We start from the raw sequence: 22999 nt of genomic DNA, 5'->3' as shown, positions 1-22999 counted from the left end.
ATTCAGCTTCTATGCAACACAAATCTGGAACAAGCTTCAAAACAACGCTGCTGTTTTGCCGAGTTCCTTTAAATCCAGGCTGAAAACCCTCCTGCTGAGATGTCTTATTAGCACCAAGTGAAACATTATTCTGAATATTTCATGTGTGTAGTTCATGATAGCATTTAACAAAATGTAGTGTTTTTTCTTTGTTTCATAATGGATGACTGTTTATGAACCGTCTTGTTGCTGAAATGTGCAATACAAATAAACTTGAGTTGGTCAGATCAGTTTATTGATGTGACAAATTAACAATAAATGTGTCAAGGCACTTCAAAAATAAAAAGTCAATTCAATCCAACAATACCAACATAAACAAAGTCTATCACACACATTCCAATTATATCCCAGAAATCAAACCTTAAAGTGAATTTCAGTTCATTATTCAATAACAACATTAGACCCATTAAAGCACCAATAGTTTAAAAATCATAGAATTATTTCTCATTTTACTATTTAAATCTGACCTTTAACCTCAAAACTAAACAACCAGACAGTGAACCTCCTGAGCTCTAGTTCTTCTATATCACTGATTTTCTCACTTAAAAATGTTCATAAAAATGTACAGAAATCAAACTAACTAAAGCTTAATTTACATAAAACAATTCTTGTCATTTACAGCTCAATTATAAACAGTTCTTTAAGTTGAAGTATAAGCTGTCTTCTAGCTGTTAAATAAATCCTGTGTATATGATAAAACTGGATCATCCGCTGATTATAAGTGTAAAGGGCAGTATGACATAATATTGACTTTATTGAGCTTTATGTTATGCTATAATGTTATTCCCTCATCAGAAACATACATTGAGTGCTTTGATTCTTTCATGTATGTTTGAGTAATCCTTTAAATCAAGAGTTCAGGAGTGTCTAAACTCTGAGGTGAGCCTCACAGACAGCTCCTCCTGCTGCAAACACCTGGTGGAGCTGCACATCTACAGAGCTCATACATGTTACTTCATAGCGCAATGCTGGTAAAACATTGTTAAAGGCCAAATGGAGAAATGTGTCAACGTGCTGAAGGCTGAGTATTAGAAAGAGCTGGAAGTCTTAAATAGAGTCATTTAACACAAATGAAGGTAACAGTCACTTCATTGTGATATAAATTGACATTATGTGCATGGTAAATATATAATACTGCCCCTTTAAACAAAAAAAAAATACAGATGCTAATATGCTCTCTTGAATCCTCTTGAGGTTTACTTGGTCTTGGAAGAAGAGTCCTTCTCTAAACGTTGTAAAGTTGCCTGGACTTTTTTCTGCACTTTGCGAAAGTGAAGCCTCCTCCAGAAGCTCGTTTGCTTCTCACGTCCCCACTCCAGGTCCTGGAGGAAAACCTTTAGAGAAGAAGGAGAGGAAAAGCATTTCAGAGTGAGAACAGAGTAAATAGTGACACTGATTCTAGGTGGGTGTAGGATAACACCATCGCTCTGCGGAGAAAAACCTTGATGCTCATTCTCAACTCAGTTATTCACACACACATTCACACACACATGGTGGCAAGCTATGGGATTGTAGCTATATGTGTGGGCTGTTTTAAGTCAGTTGAGCTTTCTGAGTGATCAAAATTAACCTCCAGCTTGCATGTTGGACCTCGTCCCAACCAAGTTATTTAAAAAGAGTTTCCTTTGATTACTGCCCTAATTTTTAGATGATTAGTCAAACGAGATTCTTTTGGTTCTTTGATCATTCTAACAGACACAATCTTTCTGGTTTATCTAAAACATTGACTTTGTTCTGGACAGAACCCTCACCTGCTGAAAGCTTTTAGCAATTTTTTTGTTTAAAAAGTCACTTCTACCAGGTCCTGATCATATCCTGAGGTCATGACCCCCCATTTCAGAAGAATTTTATTGTCATTGTCAGAAAGACAACGAAATTACAGTTCCAGTACAACCATCCATTACACAACAATACGAGGGGTGGAGGGGGATAGTTGGCTGAGGCCTCGCAGCCTGACAGGCGCCGCCTTGCAGAGGAAATAGGAAAAATAAGAAAAACATCAGGTAAGGAGAGGGAAAAAAACCAGCCTGTCTCACACTCTGCTCTTTGCAAGGCAGAGTTTGAGATGAATAAAAAAATTACCTCGGCACTTAAGCACATATAAACACATATAGACAAAACAAGCCGGGTACGAGGAGGAGGTGTGACATGCATATGGGTCTCATGTGAGTTATGTGTGTGTCAGACCATGAACCCCAACTGAAGCACGCAAATGTCTGTGCGATCTTGGAGTTCACCACCAGCTTTATCAGTTCAGGGCCACAGATGTTCTCAGGGAGGGAGGGCAGCAGAACAGAGCCTTCTTTAGACATAACAACCAGGGGAGGCCCAAACAGCCGCCGGCATCTTCCGAAATTTCCGATAAGCCAGGTAGCCGCCAACTCCAATATGCAGAAAACCTGTTATCATAAATCCAAACATGTATACATCTTCAACATCCTCGACTGACAGCGTCGTCAGACACGCGGTCTTCCACTTCCATCCAGAATCCATTGTGTATCCAGCGAAGACGTATCTGTCGGGACACGAGTGTTCCCCTTTTCCTGGTTTCCCAGGGGAAAAACTTTTATCAATTGCATTGGGAGACCAGCTGACCAGATCCATAATTTGCAACTTCAGAAGCTATGCAAAGAAGACTCTAAAAACACAGGACACAGACGCTGAGCAGGGAAGATAGGGAGGGCAGGGAGACAGAGAAAGTACGTCTTCCTCCTTCGAAAGACAGAGCAGAAAAAGTGTGTACCTTCAGCTGCTGCTTGACCCGTTTGTGGTCCCAGGATGAAGCATTCTCTTGTATCACTCTCAGGATGGGGTGCCAACCACCTGAGATGTCCGAGCCTTCAGTGACAGACGCCAGGACTTTGACTTGTTGGTTGTTGCCTTGGTTACCGGTTAGACCCCGGCCATACAGCGACTGCTTCCCCTCATCAGTGATGGGATTAAGATACAAGCTGCACAGGGACACAGACATATTCACAGACTGACATTCTCATGAGACACATAAATACATTTATGAACGTTGTGTGTGTGTGTGTGTGTGTGTGTGTGTGTGTGTGTGTGTGTGTGTGTGTGTGTGTTTTTCCGCACTATAAGGCGCACCTTCAATGAACGGCCTATTTTAAAACTTTTTTCATATACAAGGCGCAACGCATTATAAGGCGCATAGAATAGATGCTGCAGTAGAGGCTGGAGTTACGTTATGCATCCACTAGATGGAGCTGCACTAAAGTGAATGTCAATAAAACAGTCCCACTCCAGTCGGCGAGGAGAGCCTTCCGCAACTGGGCCGGGGCGTGGCCGAACGATGGTCACCCTTCTCGGTTCGCACACAGCATGTTCGTGGAAAACGTGGTGCTAAATGACCTGCAGACGACCTGATTCTAGATGGTCAGTAGGTATATAGGTCAGTCAAACTTTATTAATAGATTACATCCAGCGTTCTGACAACTATCCCAGCATCCACCACGCACTTCTTCTACGGCGAAAATTAAGTCGAGGGCTGCCTACCTTAGTTGCTAGACCTGTTGTGGTTCAATATTGGTCCATATATAAGGCGCACCGGATTATAAGGCGCACTGTCGGCTTTTGAGGAAATTGAAGGTTTTTAGGTGCGCCTTATAGTGCAGAAAATATGGTAATTGCAAGGCTTTTAAAAAATATTAACTAGACATTTTCACACATTTGCTTACAATGCAGTATTCAATTTAAAATACTGCATTTACATCTTAATTTTATGATATTGCATAAATGGAAAATAGAAAAATAAAATTGATGAACTTATGGCTAATTTGGCAGAAATCTCACACCTCAGGTGACAAGAAGTTCAAAACTTTTCTATGAAAATTTATCATTGTGACATTATCAGCTTGATCCTTTATTGGCTCTTGGAAAACCAAATGTTTCTCACAGCAGAGAAATGACAGTGTTGATAATAAAAGACAAGCTGTAACCAAGGGTCTTTAGAACCCTTGCTCTGAGGAGCAGTTTGCTGAGACTTCTCCTTTTGCAAAAGCTTGGTCATAAAATTCATATATGTTGTCTGCGGTTCTTTTAATGAAGGTTCGAGGAAAATACCTATCAGACAGCTTCACACCACTTAAAATTCTTTGGATACATTTTCAAGAGCAAAAAGATTTAATCCAAGCCAGTCATGTTTGTGTCTTTGTTTCACAGCAACACCTTATACGACTCAACTAGAGTCTAGTTGGGTCACCCCAAGATCACTAAGTCTTCTTAAAAGGTAGAGTCTCTGAGAACAGTTCTTCAAAATATAGTCAGTGTTTTCAGCAAAGTTGAGCTGACTGTCCAGGAACGACTCAAGGTATTTAAAATTTGCCACATTTTCATCAGGTTGGCCATAGAGAGAAACTGGAACCACTTTAAGGTTTTGTTTAGATCATTTAATTAGCTCTACATTCTTAAGAGAATGAAAAATTAATAAATAAATAATGAAGACTTTGCGGTATTCTGATTTAGTAATGTAATTATATTAGTTGTGTTACCACCCCCACGCCACCAGAGGCAGTAGCAGGCCCGAAAAGATGCGACTAAGGAGCAGATTTAGAAGTACAGTGATCCCTCGTTTTTCGCGGGGGTTGCGTCCCGAAAATAACCCGCGATAAGTGAAATCCACGAAGTAGTTACCTTTAGTTTTTACAGTTATTATACAGCATAATTAAATACTCTACATTGAAACCAAAGAACAAAACCTGTTCATCAATCGGGCCTTAATGTGATCCGGAGCAGTGGCGCAACTACACATTATTCAGGTGGATGCGAAAACATAAATCGGCGCCCCCCGATCCCCCTCTCCCCCGAAGGAAGGTTGAAGGAGCGTGGAAAACATACGCTCGCTTCCCCCCCTCGTCCCCCCCCCCGAGACGAAGTCACGTGAAAGGTAAAACTCGCTACATTTACCTCGTCACGTGCGCGAGGTGAAGGAGCGTAAGGCGCGCTGAAGTGTATGGGAAAACATAATCGGCGCGCCGCCCCCTCTGGTGCTGCGCCCCTATGCGTTGCATGCGCTGCATACCCCCTTTTTGCGCCACTGATTTGGAGTCGTGTCATTAAAGCCTCTCCTCCAACCTGCCCCGAGAGATTCCCAGCTGGATCTACGGCAGAGCGATGGACCGATTCTGGCCACAGTTTTTTCCTCAGGCATTCAAAGTTTTTAGCTCTCATCTTCTGAATGGCCAATCTGTATTACTTATATTTAAATACCGTAACGTTATTGGCACACAGGTAGAGAAGGAGCTCGGAGACTGTTTAACCAATCAGGACGCAGAACACAATGCACTGTGAAAAAAATCCGCGAAGCAGCGAGACCGCGAAAGGTGAACCGCGTTATAGTGAGGGATCACTGTACACCGACAGCTACAGAATTTGGTAAAAACTGTGAGTTTTGCTGAAGTAATTAAAGACACAAGTTCAAATCCATGCTGAGAGTGGAGCTCCTTCAATCAGGGCTCCCCCGCAGCTCTGATTGGCTCAGCAATGTAACGTGATCTTTTGCAGCAAGTGATGGCAAAGCGGGGCGTCATCACGACTTTACATAAGTGTGTCTTTACCTCCGCAGAGGCTCCGCCGAACCCCTGAGACCGACTCATCGAACCCCTGGGGTTTGACCGAACCCAGGTTAAGAACCACTGATCTAGAGCTTGAAACTCAATACAACTGGAAGAATCACCTCGTTTGAACCTGGTTCTGAAAATGCAGCACTATATTGCTCTCATGTACCTTTATCAGCTCAACGTTAAGCCATTCATTGGGCTCAGATAGGTATGGTCACACCGTTGTCTCAGCAGACAGTTCTGGTAGCAGTCATTAAACACATTAAATCAGTGATTCTTGAGAATAGGGACAAAACAGGTCCTATGGATAAAGCATGAAATTTGAATAAAATATACACAAAATATATATTTTTTCAAATATCTAACTAAACTAACCTGGGTCATGTGAGCACAACAATGTATATTTTTCTTTTTTTTGCTGAATATTTTTTTATTTTAAACATTGTAGTCGGTGGATGATGCCTGTAAAAGCCCTTGTCCAGGAGCAGAACTCAATACATTCTTATAGTTTAAAACAATTAAAGAAATACTAAAATTATATATTATGACAATTAAGTATAAGTAGTCATATAAATAATTATAAAAGTATCGATAAATTGAATTAAAAATAATTTTTAGATATTTTCCAACTCCGTTGAAATTTGTCCTTAGTTTTTGTCAACACCGTCAGAAATGAAAAGAATGTAAAAAAATCAGGCATTATTGGGGGGCACCAGAACTTCTGAGGACCCCATGACGTTGTCTTTTCTCTTCCTTTGCTAGGAGGGCTAGTTAGCTCCGGTTAGCTTAAGTTATTCTTTAGTTTTTTCTTCTGTTTTATTCCTAAGTTGCTTGTCACAACCATGATGTGTCAACTCCATAACTGACAATTTACAAAACTTTGATGAAATTTTGTGAAATAAAAGCTTAATTTTAGTATAATGTAAAGATTTCATGGACCTGACGAGCTACAATATGGCCTCCTTCAGAATAACATCATATAAATTGAGGTAGTTTGGCATTTCGTCAACTCCGTCAGATGTCAACTCCGTCAGAGTTTTTCTGACTCTTTCAGTGAAATTGTTGTCAAATCTCACTTAATTGTGCAACTAATTCATTTTAATGTATTTTACATAAATTGCATTACTTCACATGTACCAAGTGTTTCATTTTACTCACTAGTTTGTCACCACCTTCAGTTCTGTGTCAACTCCGTCATGCACTGTCAACTCCATCAGATGGACTTTTTCTTGTTTTTTGTTTTAAATAATATTTATTTTATTTCTTGAGAAGCATTTGTCTGTAAATTGAGTAAAAATATCACTAATGGGGTATTTTAAAAATCATTTTAGATTTATTTTTGTCAGATGGTGATGACAAAGTTTTGGGTCAGGTCGATTAAAAATGTAATTTTTTTTTTTAATTCGCAACTGGGAGCCTGTACCTTAGCATCTTCATATTTTCTAAACATTATTTGTCATATTTGCATACATAAGGTTGAGAAATAATTTTAAAAAAATATGGGAAAATTAAAACCCATTTTGTCCCTATTCTCAAGAATCACATATGTTGCTGTTTGCACGGTCTGCACCAGGAATAACGTCAGAAATAATCTCCATCTGGATCTTTACTTACTTCTGAACAACTGAAGTCTCCCATCTCATAGGATTTTACTAAATTTGAATCAATTTGTTGAGGAAAACAAAAACAGTCATACTTACAAATATAGATTCATTTGTAAAACCTGTCACCTGATGTCTCTGAACGCTCCCATCCACAGCAGAGACCGTCAGCCTACTGATTATCATGTTATCCATGTTCCTGGCATCCTGAAAATGGCTTCAGATGGAGGTCCCCACAACAACATGACTTCTGCTCACAGTCAAACTTCTCTCATTGCAGAGCAGAAGAGGACAATGTTTGACTTTTAAACCTTTGTTGAGGAAGATAAGCTCATGGGATAAGATTGGCTTCACATGTAAGTATCTGTCCTTCACAATCTCCCAAAATTAAGGAAATCATTGCAGATAAGTCAGTGTATCTCTACTGGCCACCTTTCTTCACTCTTTCTATTTACTCTCCTGATATAGTTGGAGAAATTGCTGTGAATACCTTGATGCTTTCTCTCTGTTTTTCTGGACAGAGTAGCATAAAGCATTTGCTCGTCTGATTATGAGCCCAATGCATCCATCCTGAATCCAAACTGGTGACTTAGAAAACAGATTAAAATAAGTTATGCATTTCTGTCCATTAAACATTAAACCGTTTGTATTTTGCTAATCAGCACCATTTGAGAAAACTTAAGTCACTGAGTAATTATTCATACCACAGCTTCACTAACATTCCAAACCCCTTTAACTTGTTTTTGAAACCTTCTGAATGTATTTATTTACTTCCTGTGTGTTTGTTTTTCTTTTTCAACCTCATACATGTCTCACACTCGCTGTCGTTACAACAAAGCATTGTGGTTTTGTTTTTTTTTTGGTTTTTTTTGCATAAACGTTCAGTGAGAAAAAGGAGGAAATTAAATCCAACCAGAACTACTTATAAATACAGTTAGTGCAGTGAGGAGACACATACTGTAAGGTGTGGATGGTGGGATGCTCCCTGCAGGCATCAACCAGAGCCACAGCTGCCTCCTCGCTGATAGCATTGTAAGCCACGTTGAGCTCCTGCAGCCCTGTGTGCTGCGGCAGCCTCTCAGCCAGCTCCAGAGCCCCGCTGTTGCCCAGCCCAGTGTGCATTAGGGACAGGTAGATCAGAGACTGGTTCTGGGGCAGCGCCTCCAGCAGGATGCGGACTCCAGAGTCCAGCAGTGGGTTATCACAGAGCCTGGAAGGCAACACCAGATGCTGAGGCAAGATCGTAAAATTAAAAATACTACCATTAATATACTTAATTAATTAAATCAAATAAAAATGCAAATAAATATACTTAAATGTATATTTACTTTGGTTTACACTTTCTTTGCAGACAATATCTCAAAATATTTTGCACATTTTCAAAAGGAAAATTGACGTTAAAATGTTCAAAATGATAATTTTTTTTTGTTTTGTTTAAAAATAAAATTTAATTTAATTTTTCAATTAAATTAAATTGAAAAAATTACTTTAGAACTGGCAAATGCATAAACTATGAGCCTATAACTTCCTGCCAGGTTCAGAACTAAAAAAGCCTTTCAGACAAAAAGAGAAGAGTCTTCCAGAAAACATAAGCCTGTCTGCAGTTTACTTAGAATTATGCTTCATCTCATTTTCATGAAGAAAAAATGCAAAGTGAGAATTTCTAAAAGGTTTTTGATCAGCTTAATGTGCTTTAGCTTTAGGATTTCTAAATGTGTGACATACAGGCCGTTGAATAACTCCTAGCCGAACATGAACCCACGGCTGAACCCTGACGTAAGTGTCTTACTGTAGGGAACTAATGCAGGTCTTGGGGTCCAGAAGCAGATCTTTCAGTAGGATGCAGGAATCAGGACCCAAGTTGTTGAACTGCAGACTGAAATCAACAACAAGACATAAACAGCTAATAGCTGTTAACACACAGCAAAAACGACTGCAATTATGGGTCTGCTACAGTCAATGATTGTTAGACAATAAATTGAACATTCAGATTTTCAAACACTCATTTGCTGGTACAGTTTGAATTAGAGAAGCTTTTATTGTTATATTAAGGAGGTTTTCTCACTCCTAGATGAAGATGGACCCACAACTTTACTTTAACCCATTTCAGTAAACAAAAAACAGCAAACCTCTTTGCTCTGTTACTGATGGTCATTTATACTTACATACAATTCTAATATAAATTAAGTGTTTCTATTTTTTTAAATGCCAAAATACACATATTGTTAAAGCATTGTGCCAAAGATAGACCTCCGTTGATATCTGGTCTTACTTGAGGCTCTGTGCATGCCTGAAAGCCGGCGCCAACATCTGCAGCATGTTATGAGTCAGGAGGCAGGAGGACAGGTCCAGCTCCTTCAGGTGATAACTGTGAAAAGAAACAAACAAACAAAAAACATTCAAAACAACACAATTTTACAGCCACCAACAATAAACAAAGAGAGTGTAAAGCTCATTTTGAAATTTCTTTACAAATTTAGGTTACAAGTTTTCACAATGTACATATCTTCATATGTGTTTGTCACATAGAACTCAGATCTTCTTAGTTGTTTTTTACCAGTTTTTCTAGAGAGGAAAAGGAGATTTTATTGGCCTAAACAACCTATTCAAATGGGTGAAAAATGAACTTTACCTTGCAGATGCGCATGAAAGGACAGAGCTCAATATGAAGCATTTGAGTGAAGTCATCCGAACGTTGGTTAGACAAATGCTTTTGATTGAGGACAGCACCTCTACAGTCAGTCTGGGATTCTGAAACTCATACAAAAGGACTAGCAGATCCATCAGCTCCTCTGGTGGCTGAGGCTTACTTAGCTCTGGAATAAAGAAAGAAGTCTGTTTGCTAAATTATTTAGTAAAGGCAGTAGGATATCTTATTTGCAGCTGTAATTAATTTTTTCAAAAATGATGACTTATTTCAAGTAGAAATCTTAAAGGAATGTAAGAGTGAGTTGTTGCTCCTAGTGAAAAGAAATATGAAAGTACCAGTTCCAGGGATAGTTCATGGTAGGCCAACTTATTAACATAACATGCAAAGGATGGGCATTGAAATATGAGTCTGGCGCTCACGATTAAAACACATATCTACGTTTGTCCTGCTTGATCATTTCTAAGACTGGCCAAGAATAACCAGTACCTGGTCTTACATCCATTTGGCTTTAATACCAAATTTCAGACACAAAAATGTCAGAAATCCATATACACCTTGCCAATGAGCCACATTAAAATAAATGGCAGACTTTCAAACACAATCTCTTTGGAAAGAAGACCAATGAGCCTGGTCTTATTTGCACTATCTACAGAGCCACTTGTTCAAAAAATTAAGCATGAATTTAAGAGAATGACAGACAATATCCTGGTGACCTTGTCTGACCCTGATGCCGGCCGATGTCTTCCTTCCACAGATTTGGCGTCAAGTTCCAATATAAATTAAACTTCGATTACTCACCTCAGGAAAACCTAAGAAAAAATGTACATTTGAAAGGAAAACAACTATCATCAAATATTTAGGTGTTAATATTACCAATACCTTAAATGGACAGTCTTATGTAAAATCCACCTTTTGGAGCTATATATCATTCTACAATGTTATTCCCTCATCAAAAACATATGTGGAGTGTTTGTTTTATTCTTTCATGCATGTTTAAGAAATCCTTTCATCTGTTTGGTTACCATTCTAGGTGTGGAAAATGAGTGACGGCCTTTTCAACAAATTCGATGAATTCCAATAAAACTTGTATTTGGATATTAAGATTTGTTCTGGCTGGAAATTAAAAGTTATGATCTGCAGATAAAGATAAAGATATGTAGGGCTCCCCTACTATTATAGTGCATTTGTCTATTTTTCAAAAAGTCACTCCGGTCTTCATCAATTAATACATCATTCATACTCTGTGCTAAAATAGTTGTGTGTAATTTATAGTCCAAATTCAAAAACACTTATTGGCCTATAGGATTAACAGTCTGTTTGGATGGTTAAGGATTTGTAGTAGGTTTCAAATTAGGGCTGCACCAACTGTAGTTTTCTGGCCGATCACCGATCTTTAAAAAGCCTGACCTACCGATTCTGACTTTGGCCCAAATGTCTGAATTTTTTTGTCTGAAATTTTGCTAAATACAACAAGAAAGTCACTCAGTGGGGTGACTATTAACTGAGAACGTGCAGACATGACCTGGTGGGCCGGACTGACTTCTTCTGAGGTTGGTAAGATCGAACAATAATATTGGCTTCACATGTCGCAATGAGAAACTGGACAGAGTGTGTATTTACCTCTTACAAGGTGCTTCCTGAGGGCACGTGTTATCTGAACAACCGTGGTGCTTTGGACATTGCAATCTAGTTGCTGAAGAAGTACCCGATTACTATATTGTAACAGTCCTCCCATGAAGATGGGGTAGAGCTCAAAAGATTTGCTGTCATCAAACTGCTGTGGCTGTGGGCCTTGGACTCCCAAAAGGCTTTGCTCCACTTGATCCAGAACATCGTCGTTATGGCTGTCTTCAGTGCGGAACATTTCAACGGCCATAGTTCTGGCAATTTTGCCTTTGTTGTAGCTGCTTATTTTCTCATAAAGCTTTGGAAAAAGCTTAAGCAGGTTGAATATAGCAAAGAGCCTGAGTGGAATAAACTTGGAAAGGATGTTCACGAGGGCACTGACATCCTCACTTGCCTGACCAATGGCTACAGACACCTGGCTGGTTAGCTTCTGCAAAGCAGATTTGTTTTCCCCTAAAACTATATAGAGAGCTGCTAGGTACTCCTGCAAGGCTGGGACAGCAAACACGTACAGCTTCTCGTTGTCTTCACAGAGTTCTTTTGAAGAATGGTTTCCACTCTTTACACAAGGAGCCAGGAAGAAGTCTAGCACATCAGTCTGGAACACGGCCAGTTGATGCAGCTCTTCGTCCGTCTTGGTCTTTCCACCAATCCACTGTTCCAGTTCTTTGTCTGAGAAAGAGGTGCGCTTGTTCATCACACCATCATACGCAAGTTTTCCAACAGTAAGGACAACATACCTCATTAAAGAACTTTGATGCTCCTGAGAGGATGGACTTGTCCCAGTTCTTGTGCCAAGCACCTCACCCCCAAAGTTAAGCCGAAAAAAGCTAGTATAGATACCAGTCAGAGTGCGGATGGGGGCCTGAGTCGTCGTGAAATGAAGAAAGTGTAAGGTAGCGCATGTGAGCCAGCAGTAAGAGGGAAGAAAGCAAGCGGCAGCCAGCTGGCTTTCACTCTGCAGGTGGAGGTAAAGGAGCTCTATCAGCGTCTGGGCCTCCTTGTTCTGTGCTGCTTCTTCACTCTGCAGCAGGCGGCTGGTGAAGTACGCACGCTGGCGATCCGGGTCATTGAAGCCACAAATCTGTGCATAACGACTCACATACTTCTGAGGGATGCGTTCCACAGCAGACAGTCTGGTGGCCATTAAGATACTGGCCTAGGAGACAGAGCAAAGAAGTTTAACAAAACAAAAAAGAAAACAACTGGACATTTCAAAATTACACACAAATGATATTCTGTTGACAAGGAATATTTTAACAACTCAATATCTGCTAACCCTTAACCTATTGTATTTATAATTTTGGTTTGGGCGCAATGTCTTTTTCTCTGAAGAATAACGTTTTACATTAAATAATATCGCTGACTACATAAATAAAATGGTTACACAGGTACTATGCTGATCAGATATGCTTTTGGAGGACATTTCAAAGTATGTGGAGTCTGTGAGCTTCATATAGTGGGATTGTATCAACTTTATGAAATGTTCAATTGATTCTGATATTTCTTCCAACTAGAAGTTTTTTTCCTTTACTGTGACAAATGCCTTAATGACAGGATATTGTGGAATCTGCTTTCTTTTCATTAAAAAAAGAAGAGGAAGAGCCCATTACTCTGATTAAATGGTTTTGGTGATTCTGACAGTCTGTAAGAGTACTGTTAGGTATTGATACAATTTTTATAAAAACAGTATATACTATCTAGTTTCAATGTACATTTAAACTTCACACAAGTCAAATTCTGTGTGGTACTGCTTGTCTTTAACTGTTTTGCTTTAAGAGGACAGAAAAGACAACTTATGGCTGAGTTCTGCACATAAACCTAAACCAGAAAGAAGGGAAACTGGAAACAAAAGGCTAGAAGACATTAATAATGAGCAATGGTTTACCTCAGGAAGAAGATATTTCCTCAGCAGGTTCACAATGAGTACACTTGGTGGAAGAGGCTCATTGGGATCACTGCACAGCTCAGAGGACCCGATTCGGAAGTCAAGTTGCATCTTTTCCATCCCATTAAAGAGGAAAAGCACATCCTTAGCGTGGTCTCTATCTCCACTGAGTAAAGGATGGTTTTTCAAATGAAGATACTTCCTGCCAACCAGATCTCTTAGAGAAACTGCCCTGTTTAAGAAATGATAATGACCATTATTAAACAGCAAGGTCTGATTGAAAGTTAACACACAAGCTGAGCAAAAGTAGGGTTTCCCCCAGAAAACTTGTTAAGCCTGGTGGTCGGGGTGCCGAGGAGGTCCACCGTGTTTTTGTATTAAAAGATGCTAAGGTGACAGGAAATTTTAAAATATCACTCGGTAATTATACATTACGGGAAAACATCACCAGTGAAACACTACTGAAACCCACAACAAGTCTTAAAAACAACAAATCAAAATATACAATTAAAATGAATATCAATTATTTGCACTTTTGTTTAATGCAAATTAAGTCAGCAGCTCCGTCAGGTCCCCCAGGACTTCAGGGGCCCCATAAATGCTAATATTTTAACAAAGACCACAGATACATGAAAGTAACATTTGTTTATTGAAATGACCAATGCTGCTAAATTTGATTCAGTTTCAGCATACATAAATTATAAGATTTTAAATTGTTTAACATTTAAATGTAAGATTTTAAGGAGCTGGCAAGTTTACTTTGTAAAAGTTCAAAAAACAATAATCATAGTTAGATTGTTTTGTTACCTTAGCTACAATCTGATACTGTGAGTTTAGTCTTTGAGTTTGAGCTGTTTGTTCACAAATACAATTTAGTCAGGGCCGTGCAGAGACCTTTGGAGGGGCAGGGGCTCAAAATTTAAAAAAGGGCACATTGAACAAGATCTTAAAACACCGTACAACAACATAGCAACAACCCATAATAATCTAGAATTTAATTGGATCCTACTATATCTTTGTGATCATGCGGGGACAATGCAAAGCAAATGTAGTCTATTTTCCCCAACAAGTTTAATGTTTCTGTTTCAGCTGCTGACAGTCCTGGAGGGCTGAGCTGATCTGAGACTGAAGCTGTTAAAACAGACCAGAGGAGAGAAGGTTGCTGGTCATGAAGTTATGAAATAAGCAAATTTGCTGCCATTTTACTAATTAAGCCCTAATAATATCTGACTGTTTAACCTCTATAGTAACTTGGCTGCAGACTGATTTATAGATCAAATAAGCTCAAAGGGGTTAACTCTATATAATCTTTTGATGTTAACACCTCAGATCTAGAATTGTAAGACTGGGATATCAAGGCAAAGAAAACTCAGTAGGGTCATTAAGGGGCCCCTTCAGACATTCAGGGCCCCTAGAAATGGTTGAATTGTAACACAGACCACAGATCTAAACCTGTAGCATTCATTTATAAAGAATGACAGTGTTATTAAATTTTTATTTAAAACATTCAGCTGAGAACAAAAAAATATATTTAGGATTTAATTAGGAAGTTTACTTTGTAAAAGTTTAAAGAATCATCTTCATAGTTTGACAGTGTGTTATCATGGCTATAACATGGTGTTTGTTCACAAATACATCACAGCAAACAACCAATAATCAGTGACTGATTTTAAATTCGGCCAATAAACATGGTCTCCCTCTCACAGACTTCACCTTATCTATATTTAAACCAGTGGTTCCCAAACTTTTTCTTCTACGCCTCCCCAGTGGTTTCCAAACATTTTCTGCACCCCCCCTATGGATTACAAATAGCTTTCTGGTTGAAACGACGCGTGTGAGGGGGGGGGGGGGTCGACTTTTTTTGGGGCAAAATGAATGTATGTAGCTGAAAATAGACACCAACATCGGTAGCCTACAAGGTACTTGTTAAGCTTAAGGTTCTGTATTGATATTAGCTAGTCATCTTTTAGCTAACATTACCTCCATCCAACAGCTTTACTCAACTCAGTCGGTTAGTTTGGAGGGAAAAACTGTGAAAAGTTCTTTGCGTTTTGCTGGTTTGCTGCCATGATTCTAACACAAACCTGCGTAGCTCCGCCCAGCAGCAGCAGGTCTCCTTCACAGGTGGAAACCCAGCGCGAGCGTCGTAGCGCTCATGTTGCGTTTAAAGGCGGGTCGGAAAAACAGGTTACAACATGTTAACAACGGATTAAACAGTTTTAACTGCTGATAAAAGTGACAGAGGACACAAATATGGGAAGTGTGGAAGCCTCTACTGTATCAAATTGACATAGGAATAACAGAGAGTTGGCCATTCTAAGGTAAAAACCCAGCGCATACAGTGTTCATGTTTTTTTTTTTTCATCCAGACGGCTTCCCGGCGCCACCCCTAGGGGGCGCGCCCCACAGTTTGGGAACCTCTGACCTCTTAGTTAGGGGTGTAGCAATACAATAATTTCACGATACGATACGATATAAGATATTCTGGTCACAATACGGTACGTATCATAATATTTGTTGAGCGATACAATTCACTACAATTCAGTGCATTTTTACGATTTTCTGAAAGATTTTAGAAGGACAGAGTGATTTTAATGACATTTTGTGTTCCATAGATTTGAATTTAGTTAACTGAAAACTGATTAAAAGCACCAACTACACAATACCTGACTCTGATTGGACAGTCTAACAGTCTGCAGCTGGACAAAATGAATCAAAGATGCAGTGAGAGAATTAGTTTCTGTCATTTAATTCATGTGGATTTGACATAAAACTCAAAAGTTTAAACAGTAATCCAGGAGCAGAGTGGGGAGATTATCAGCCTCTGTAGACTCTCAATATGCAAATGATTGCACTTATGTTTTTTCTTTTGGACACTGTGGCTGCATTTTGGAGTAAAAATGCAGCCACAAATGCAGTCTTTTAGACTATGGGGAAAAGGGCTTTTCTACCTTGTCTCCTGGAGTTAGCCGTGGCTGTAAGCTGCTTTCGCCTAACTGATAAAGTCGTGGCTCCGCCTCACCCCGTAGTGATCGACTCTCTGCGGCTACGCAGGACCACTATTGCCCTGCTTGGATCTCTCAGACTGCCAGGATCTCATAGTACTCTCAGTCTCTGATACTCTTTGTCTGTTGCTAATAAGAATGATCGATCAGCCATTGTTATCATGGGAATCCTCACTGCGCCGCGGATTCCGGCTGGGGGTTTTTTCCTCTTCGTCTTCCTGCTCAAAACACAGCGCCGCTGTTCATTCTTCAGGTAATCCTTTATATACAGAACAGAAACCGCTAAGCTAAAAACTAATTACGAAGTGAATGCTACCAGTCAAAATTTGCATTAATTTCGCAATCTCACTGCTTTTGCAGCTGCTCCGTTCCGCTTCTCTTTCACGGTTACTTGCGCAACTTTACTTCGTTTCTCAGCAACAAAATACAGCCCATTGTTATTTATTGAAGATTTTACATTTCCAAAAACACAGGAATCTAATGTTTCATTTCGTTTTGTACGTTTGGAAGCTCATTCCCTCTCACATAATCGGAAAAGCCGGGGAATGGCGGCGCTTTTGACATTTCTCTTACATTTGGAAAAATATGGTTTACTAATTTTAGCATAACTCCGGTTATACTTGGCCTATTAACACAATTTAAAAACTGGTGTGTAGTTTATAATGTGCACTTTAAGCTCAAGTTGAAAGTCAGACTGAGGGAGGCGGAGTCTTGCTGTTATGTTGTTATGTTACGCCATAACAAACTAGACGTTAAAAAGAGCTGTCAGGCTATGGACCCCTTTGGTTTAACGGATCAATACTCGCGGATGAAAAATCGATACTTTCCGAGGGCGGAAAATATCGATATATATCGCCGAATCACAGCCCTACTCTTAGTGATGCTGAGGTTCTTAGTAGGACGGGTTTGGGGGTTGGGGAGGTTCTGTCAAAGGCCCCATATTACCTTGGACCGGCCCTGCATGAACAGCCGCTGTGATGCGCATCTCTGAATATACCTGGAATCCCCCGGTAGTTCCTGTGCCAGTCCGCCTATGCTTTGGGGTCGTTTTGATTAATTTAATTGGGGCATGTCTGGCTTTATGCTGCGGTTCTAATTACTGCTACAGTATTTTCGCTGTAGCAGTAATTAGATGTTTATTTTGTGAACTCCAATTGGTATGGCCCGAAGCTTCATTTATCACTTGAGGTTCTGCAGTAATTTCTATTTACAGCCGCTCACCTCCAGCCCAGATCCCGTCAGCAGTGGCTTTAACCTGCCTGGTAACGTTAAGGAGAAGCAGAGCGAACAGAGAGCAGCTGGTACCGGGACTTTGAGGCCCGTCGCCACTCGTGGTGACCATCGCAGTACCGTGTCTTATATCAGGATGTCTGATATAAAGACATTCTTTCTATCTGTCGGTGGGACCAACTCAGACTCCCTGTAGCAAACGGGGCATTTAGCAGTCTGATTAAGTTAAAGTCAGAAGTTTTCTCACAGCCGAAGCATTTCTGCATTTAGGGGCGAGGCGGGATTTTTCCCGCTATAGCGAGGACAATTACAAAAATATGAATAGAAACAGTTTTTCTAACGTCAACGTCACCTACGTTTTTATTCACAAACCAGTGTATTTGGTTTGTGAATAAAAATATTCTTGCCTATAATTTGATAGAGTCACAGATCCGCTCCTCCTCACCATGGACCCGGTGTCTGAACAACATGAAGGCAGAGAAACTGAGTCATTATTAGACTGAGGGCAGCCAGACTAGTTCATTTTGCTAAATTATTATATTTAGCTAAACATTATTGCTGAGGGACACAAGCAGGCATTCTGACATACAGATAAAAAATTAAAATAAAAAAAATTTGAAAATTGAAAAAAAAAAAACTTTTGAAAAAAAAAAACTACTCAAAAAGGGCATTAGGGGCATAAAGGTTAAAGAGGGCAGGTGCTCAAGTCCTCTCGGCCCCCCCTCTGCACGTGCCTGAATATAGTAAACTGTAATTATAACTGATTGCTTTTTAGGTTGGGCAATTAAACTACTCCCCCTCTTTCAGATTAAATCCAACACATCTGTTAGAGGTGCTGATGTTTTTAGCAACAAAAGGGGCCCCTAAATCAAATTCTGCTGCACTACGCAGAGATGCGCAACAACGTTTATGGGACGAGTTTCTCAGATCTCGGCGCGGCCGCGCACGTTAACTCTGTCTGACTAAGTGGACAAAGCATTTGATACGGTTTGATGCATTGTGTAACCAGAAAAATAATACTAAAACTAATAATATAATAATGTAAAATCAGCGTGATGCGTTACAGACAGGAGAGCACGAAAGCTCCTCACCAGGCTGAACCTGCATGATCAGGTTAGCGCTAGTTTGTTAACTAATACACCGGCCAACCGGGAACACATAGATAAACTTTATCAATACAGGCAGAGCCGGGCGCTGAGCAGCGTGTTGAGATGGAAAAGCCGCACAAAATTCTTTGTTCACAAATATAAATCATTCTCTGAAAGCGCGACTACAAGTTATTTCTGCAGTTCACATAGAGCTGCGCAACAAGAGCTAACCAGAGTGGTGTTTAAGGTCCTACCTTGATCAAAACCTCTGGAAAGAATCATAATTCCTCACAGAGGATTTATGTAAATATCCATACAGCTCAGCCTGTGTCCAGTTTGAGTGAAAGGAGGCACGCAGTTTCCGCGCTGAGGTAAACTTAATCCAGCTACTGCAGCGCGCGAGGCAACGAGCAGAGGCGCCAGCGGTATGATTGGTCCGGCTTTAAATGAATAAACTATAAACCTATCTTCTATAAGCATATCTTTTAGGAATAAATCTGCTCTGCCAGTAAAGTGCTCAGAGCAACAGAGACGTTTGCAATCCGGCTTAAAAAAGAAAAAACAAAAATGAAAACAAAAAAAAACGTTTTGTTTTTTTTATTACTATTTTTCTAAAAACATAAACAAGAAAGGCTTAGCCTGGCAGGCCGCCAGGACTATAATACACTGGGGTAAATGCTGATCATAATGAAATTATTACTTCACATTTCTAGATCTAGCCTACAGTATCTATACGAGTAAAATCAGAATTTATTCAGATGGCAGGAAATTCAATTAAAATACCCCAGCTGGATAAGCACAAGTTAGACATGGTTTTCTCATGCGTTTGTTCTTTGCATTGTAGGAACCTGTTGTGCTCAATGCTGCAGACTTCTAATGACTCACAGTTTATGTTGTGCCCAGTGGAACCAGAAAGTCCAAGTGTGTTTGTGGTGACTGGAACTTATAAGACTGTTACTTCCAACCATATTTAGAACTGCAGAAACCTTTTGGATTATATGCGACCTGCCTCAAGAAATAAGAAAAGAACTTTAATTTCCTTCTATTTAAGCACTTAGCATTACAGTCTCCTGGATGAGTAAGTGTTTACACTACCGAGGTGTGCATAGTCACGTTTTAGTTTCACCGTCCATGTGACAGGTAAGACTGTAGACAGCAAAGAGTTCACTCACTTGGTCAGCTGACTGAGGTCTTCACATGTGAAAGGAAGCAACAACTTGAAGTGAGTCATCGTGTTTCCAGCACACCAGTCCAGCACCAGCTTTCGAACTATTGTAGCTTTCCCAGTTCCCACAGCACCATACAGCAGCACATTGAGTCCGCGACCTTCACTCCAGGCATCGGTTGGGTCAAACAGCTGTTCCACAGTCAGTGAATGGCTAGAGGAGGTTTGGGTTTTGTATGGTGACTGGAGAAGTCCTGCCCTCTCCTCATCCTTTCTTTCTAAAATAAGTGGATCTACATGCATGGTCTCTGGGCTGAAGAGACCTCCAAACTGTTTCTCCTCCTTGGGAAGGTGGCTGAACCACAGAAAAAGTTTCCTCTTGTGGATCTCTACAGGGTCTATAATGAGAGGGGAAAAAGAAGAGGAATGTGTAAAAAATGTTTTAAAATGTTATGAATGAGGGGACGTTTGTTTGCTGCGTTGATTTGCCTCAGTATAGTTCTAGGTTTTGGATGCTTCTGCTCTGAATCTGATATGATGCGTTTGTCTTTAAGTACTGCAGTGGAACAAAGGCAGCAGTTTGCTGTTATCTTTATCTAAGAGTCTTCAGATTGAAACAGAGTCGAATACCTTGATTAGAAGAGATGGTGCTGAAAGTCATGCAGTGACAACAAAACGAGTCCCTTCTCTTCTTCCACCTCCATGCTGCGGGAAGTTGAATTCGCTGTCTGGAATACACAACATGTATCACCTGTTAATTCAGGTTAAACCCATGCAAAATGTTCTTGTTTTCAATTAAAGGTCAAGTTGAACTGCAGATTTTGGGCTAAGGGTCACTGGTTTTCTTTATAACCGTAGGTCCTTTTCAATAAAAAACATCCCAACCAAGAGATTAAAGCCAATGTTGACTTTTAAAATGAGGGATTTCCTGAAGCCAAAACGGGCTCACTAAATTAAAATGAATACAAACTACATGACATGCTTGAAAACACAGGTTTTTAAAGAGCAGCAAGATAACACATATCGTATAATACTCTATATCACATGTGTCAAACTCACGGCCCAGGGGCCAAATCTGGGACCTGAGCCTTGAGTTATAGATTCTAGATTTATAGATTGGCCTCCAGATACTAAAGAAGACCTACAAGTCCCTCCAATTTTTCACAAATCCACAAAATTTATTTTTTTTGCTGACTTTACTGCAAATTTTTCTTGCTGGCTTCAAAATGTTTCAATACTCAGTAAGGCTCAGTCTTCCTTGATGTCAAGTTGTAGTCTGTGATTGATACAGTGATTAATAAAAAGTCACATTTAACATTATACTTTAGGGCAAATATTGTAAAAATTTGCTACAAATAGTTCTAAATTAGCACCACAAAATGTGTCATTTTGATTGCAAAACACAAACACAATCAAAAATCCTGGCTGGGCTGATCAGTGTAGAAAGATGTTAGACACTTATTGAATGCTGAAACAAACCACTTTTTATTGATATTTTAACAGTTTAATGGGTTTTATCAATAGATTCTGGAACAACCGGATCTTTAAGAACATTCAGATTTTTGATGTGGAACAAAATTAAAATGAGTTTGACGCCTCTGTATGTTATTCAGTGGTGCTGTGAATAGCAGTTTCAATACTTTGTTCTCCTGTAGAAGCTCAAGTCTGCACACCATGGGGAAGGTCCACAGCAAAGTACACACTGCTGTCTAAGAAAAATGGTGCAGGAAAATAGAACAGGAATTTACTTTATAAAAGAAAGTTGGTGTGCTGATGTAATAGTGTTAGAGGAGTCGCAGAGCCTTCACTTGAAGTTTATACTAATAAACTGTCCACAAATTTACAGTCATATTCAATCAGATTACAAGTCATGATGAGTTTTGGCCTTTGAGTTTTAAGAGCCAAAACTCAAAATTAAGAGCTTTGGCTCTTAATTTTGGTTAACCACTTTTTTTTGTAAAGCTCAGTTCAGTTTCACAAGTCAGACCTGTAAAATCAAGAAATGAAATGGAACCTGTCTGACAACATGTAGTAACAGGAGATCTTAAACAGCAACATACCAGAATTCCCATCATACCTATATTTGTATAGCATTGTGTCAACTGCTGAGCCTTCAAACATCTGGAAATTGTTGTGCAGCTCCACATTTCTCTTCCTGGTATTGTGGCTTATTTCTTATTCTTCAGGTTTGGACTTAAACTATATGCACAGTTTTGGCTCCAGTCAACTCAAATGTGCAAACTTATCAGAAGTTTCCAAAGCCAAGACATCATCATCTGGGCTTTCCTTAATTGTTTAATGAGATAGTAATCATATATGCAATCTTCTGATTTTGAAGACATTAATAAATAATATCTCTCATATATGTTTTCAATCATCATTGTGGCATTAGCAAATAAAAATAATGTAGGTTATTCTAACTGACCTAAAACTGATTTAATGTTAGACGATGAGAAAAAAAAAGTGCCTCCTAATTTTCTGTAGGTCACAATCTGGTTTCACTTGTACAAATCTATACCAGCTAAAAGTACATCACTCTGTTTCACTAACCTGAGTAGAATGCTCATCATTTTTGGTGTGTTATTATTGCCTTTGGTCAGAGTTGGTTCTGTAAAAAAACAAAACAAAAAAAAAAACAGGAATATTAGGTGCAAAACAAAACATAACATTGTATTGTCTGTTTTGAGAGATATGTGATCAGATTTTTTTTTGTTTTATTTTTGTTTTTTTACAAAGGTACATATACCAAACACTCACATCTGCAGATGTCAGTTTTAAGCACAACACAACCAGACTTTAACTATATGCGCGCTCAGGTTGGTGGCACAATCATAACGACAAAACTCAACCTTGCTAACAGGAAGTTCCTACAGAATAGGAGGCGGTTCTGCGTTCACACATTCCAACTCCTTGCCGAGACTTAACCTACCGCCTGAATCAGTGCGATAAGGACGCCCTCTGTTTGCCCAGCCGCTCCGCTGTGAGCTCCGACCGACCGACCGATCTATGGAAGCTACTGCAGCTCTGGAAAAACAGGAAGAGGTTTTATAGTGGGGTTTTTTCTGCAAAACTTTATTAACAATAGAAGTGGGACATAGATTACAATCCATATAAAGTTTATATCGTACAATGAAAAA

General features: G+C 39.5%; 1 protein-coding gene across 1 annotated transcript; it reads right to left on the bottom strand.

Annotated features, from left to right (window-relative positions):
- Positions 1 to 257: 257 nt before the first annotated feature.
- nlrx1 (NLR family member X1) lies at positions 258 to 22912 on the bottom strand. Its single transcript, XM_015007166.2, has 12 exons — positions 22792 to 22912; positions 22413 to 22470; positions 20493 to 20590; positions 19870 to 20260; positions 13375 to 13606; positions 11481 to 12645; positions 9843 to 10026; positions 9483 to 9578; positions 9000 to 9086; positions 8169 to 8420; positions 2783 to 2990; positions 258 to 1373 (listed from the first exon to the last, which is right to left on the bottom strand). The coding sequence occupies exons 2-12, from the start codon at positions 22430 to 22432 to the stop codon at positions 1236 to 1238; spliced, it is 2871 nt and encodes a 956-aa protein (XP_014862652.1). The 5' UTR covers positions 22433 to 22470; positions 22792 to 22912; the 3' UTR covers positions 258 to 1235.
- Positions 22913 to 22999: the final 87 nt, after the last annotated feature.

This window comes from Poecilia mexicana, unplaced genomic scaffold (assembly GCF_051168715.1).
Source record: "Poecilia mexicana isolate PSO_F unplaced genomic scaffold, ASM5116871v1 scaffold_13, whole genome shotgun sequence".
Classification (NCBI taxonomy): Eukaryota; Metazoa; Chordata; class Actinopteri; order Cyprinodontiformes; family Poeciliidae; genus Poecilia; species Poecilia mexicana.
The sequence above is the reverse complement of the archived record's forward strand: the minus strand, read 5'-3'. Positions and strand labels throughout refer to the sequence as shown.

What these genes read in the sequence shown, in the direction of transcription:
- nlrx1 (XM_015007166.2), bottom strand. Translation starts at nt 22,432, where the DNA reads ATGATGAGCATTCTACTCAG. An exon ending in CAGGAAGCACCTTGTAAGAG is followed by an intron (nt 10,027 to 11,480) that starts GTAAATACACAC and finishes TCTTTATTCCAG; the next exon opens with AGCTAAGTAAGCCTCAGCCA. An exon ending in ACCTGCATTAGTTCCCTACA is followed by an intron (nt 8,421 to 8,999) that starts GTAAGACACTTA and finishes GTTGCCTTCCAG; the next exon opens with GCTCTGTGATAACCCACTGC.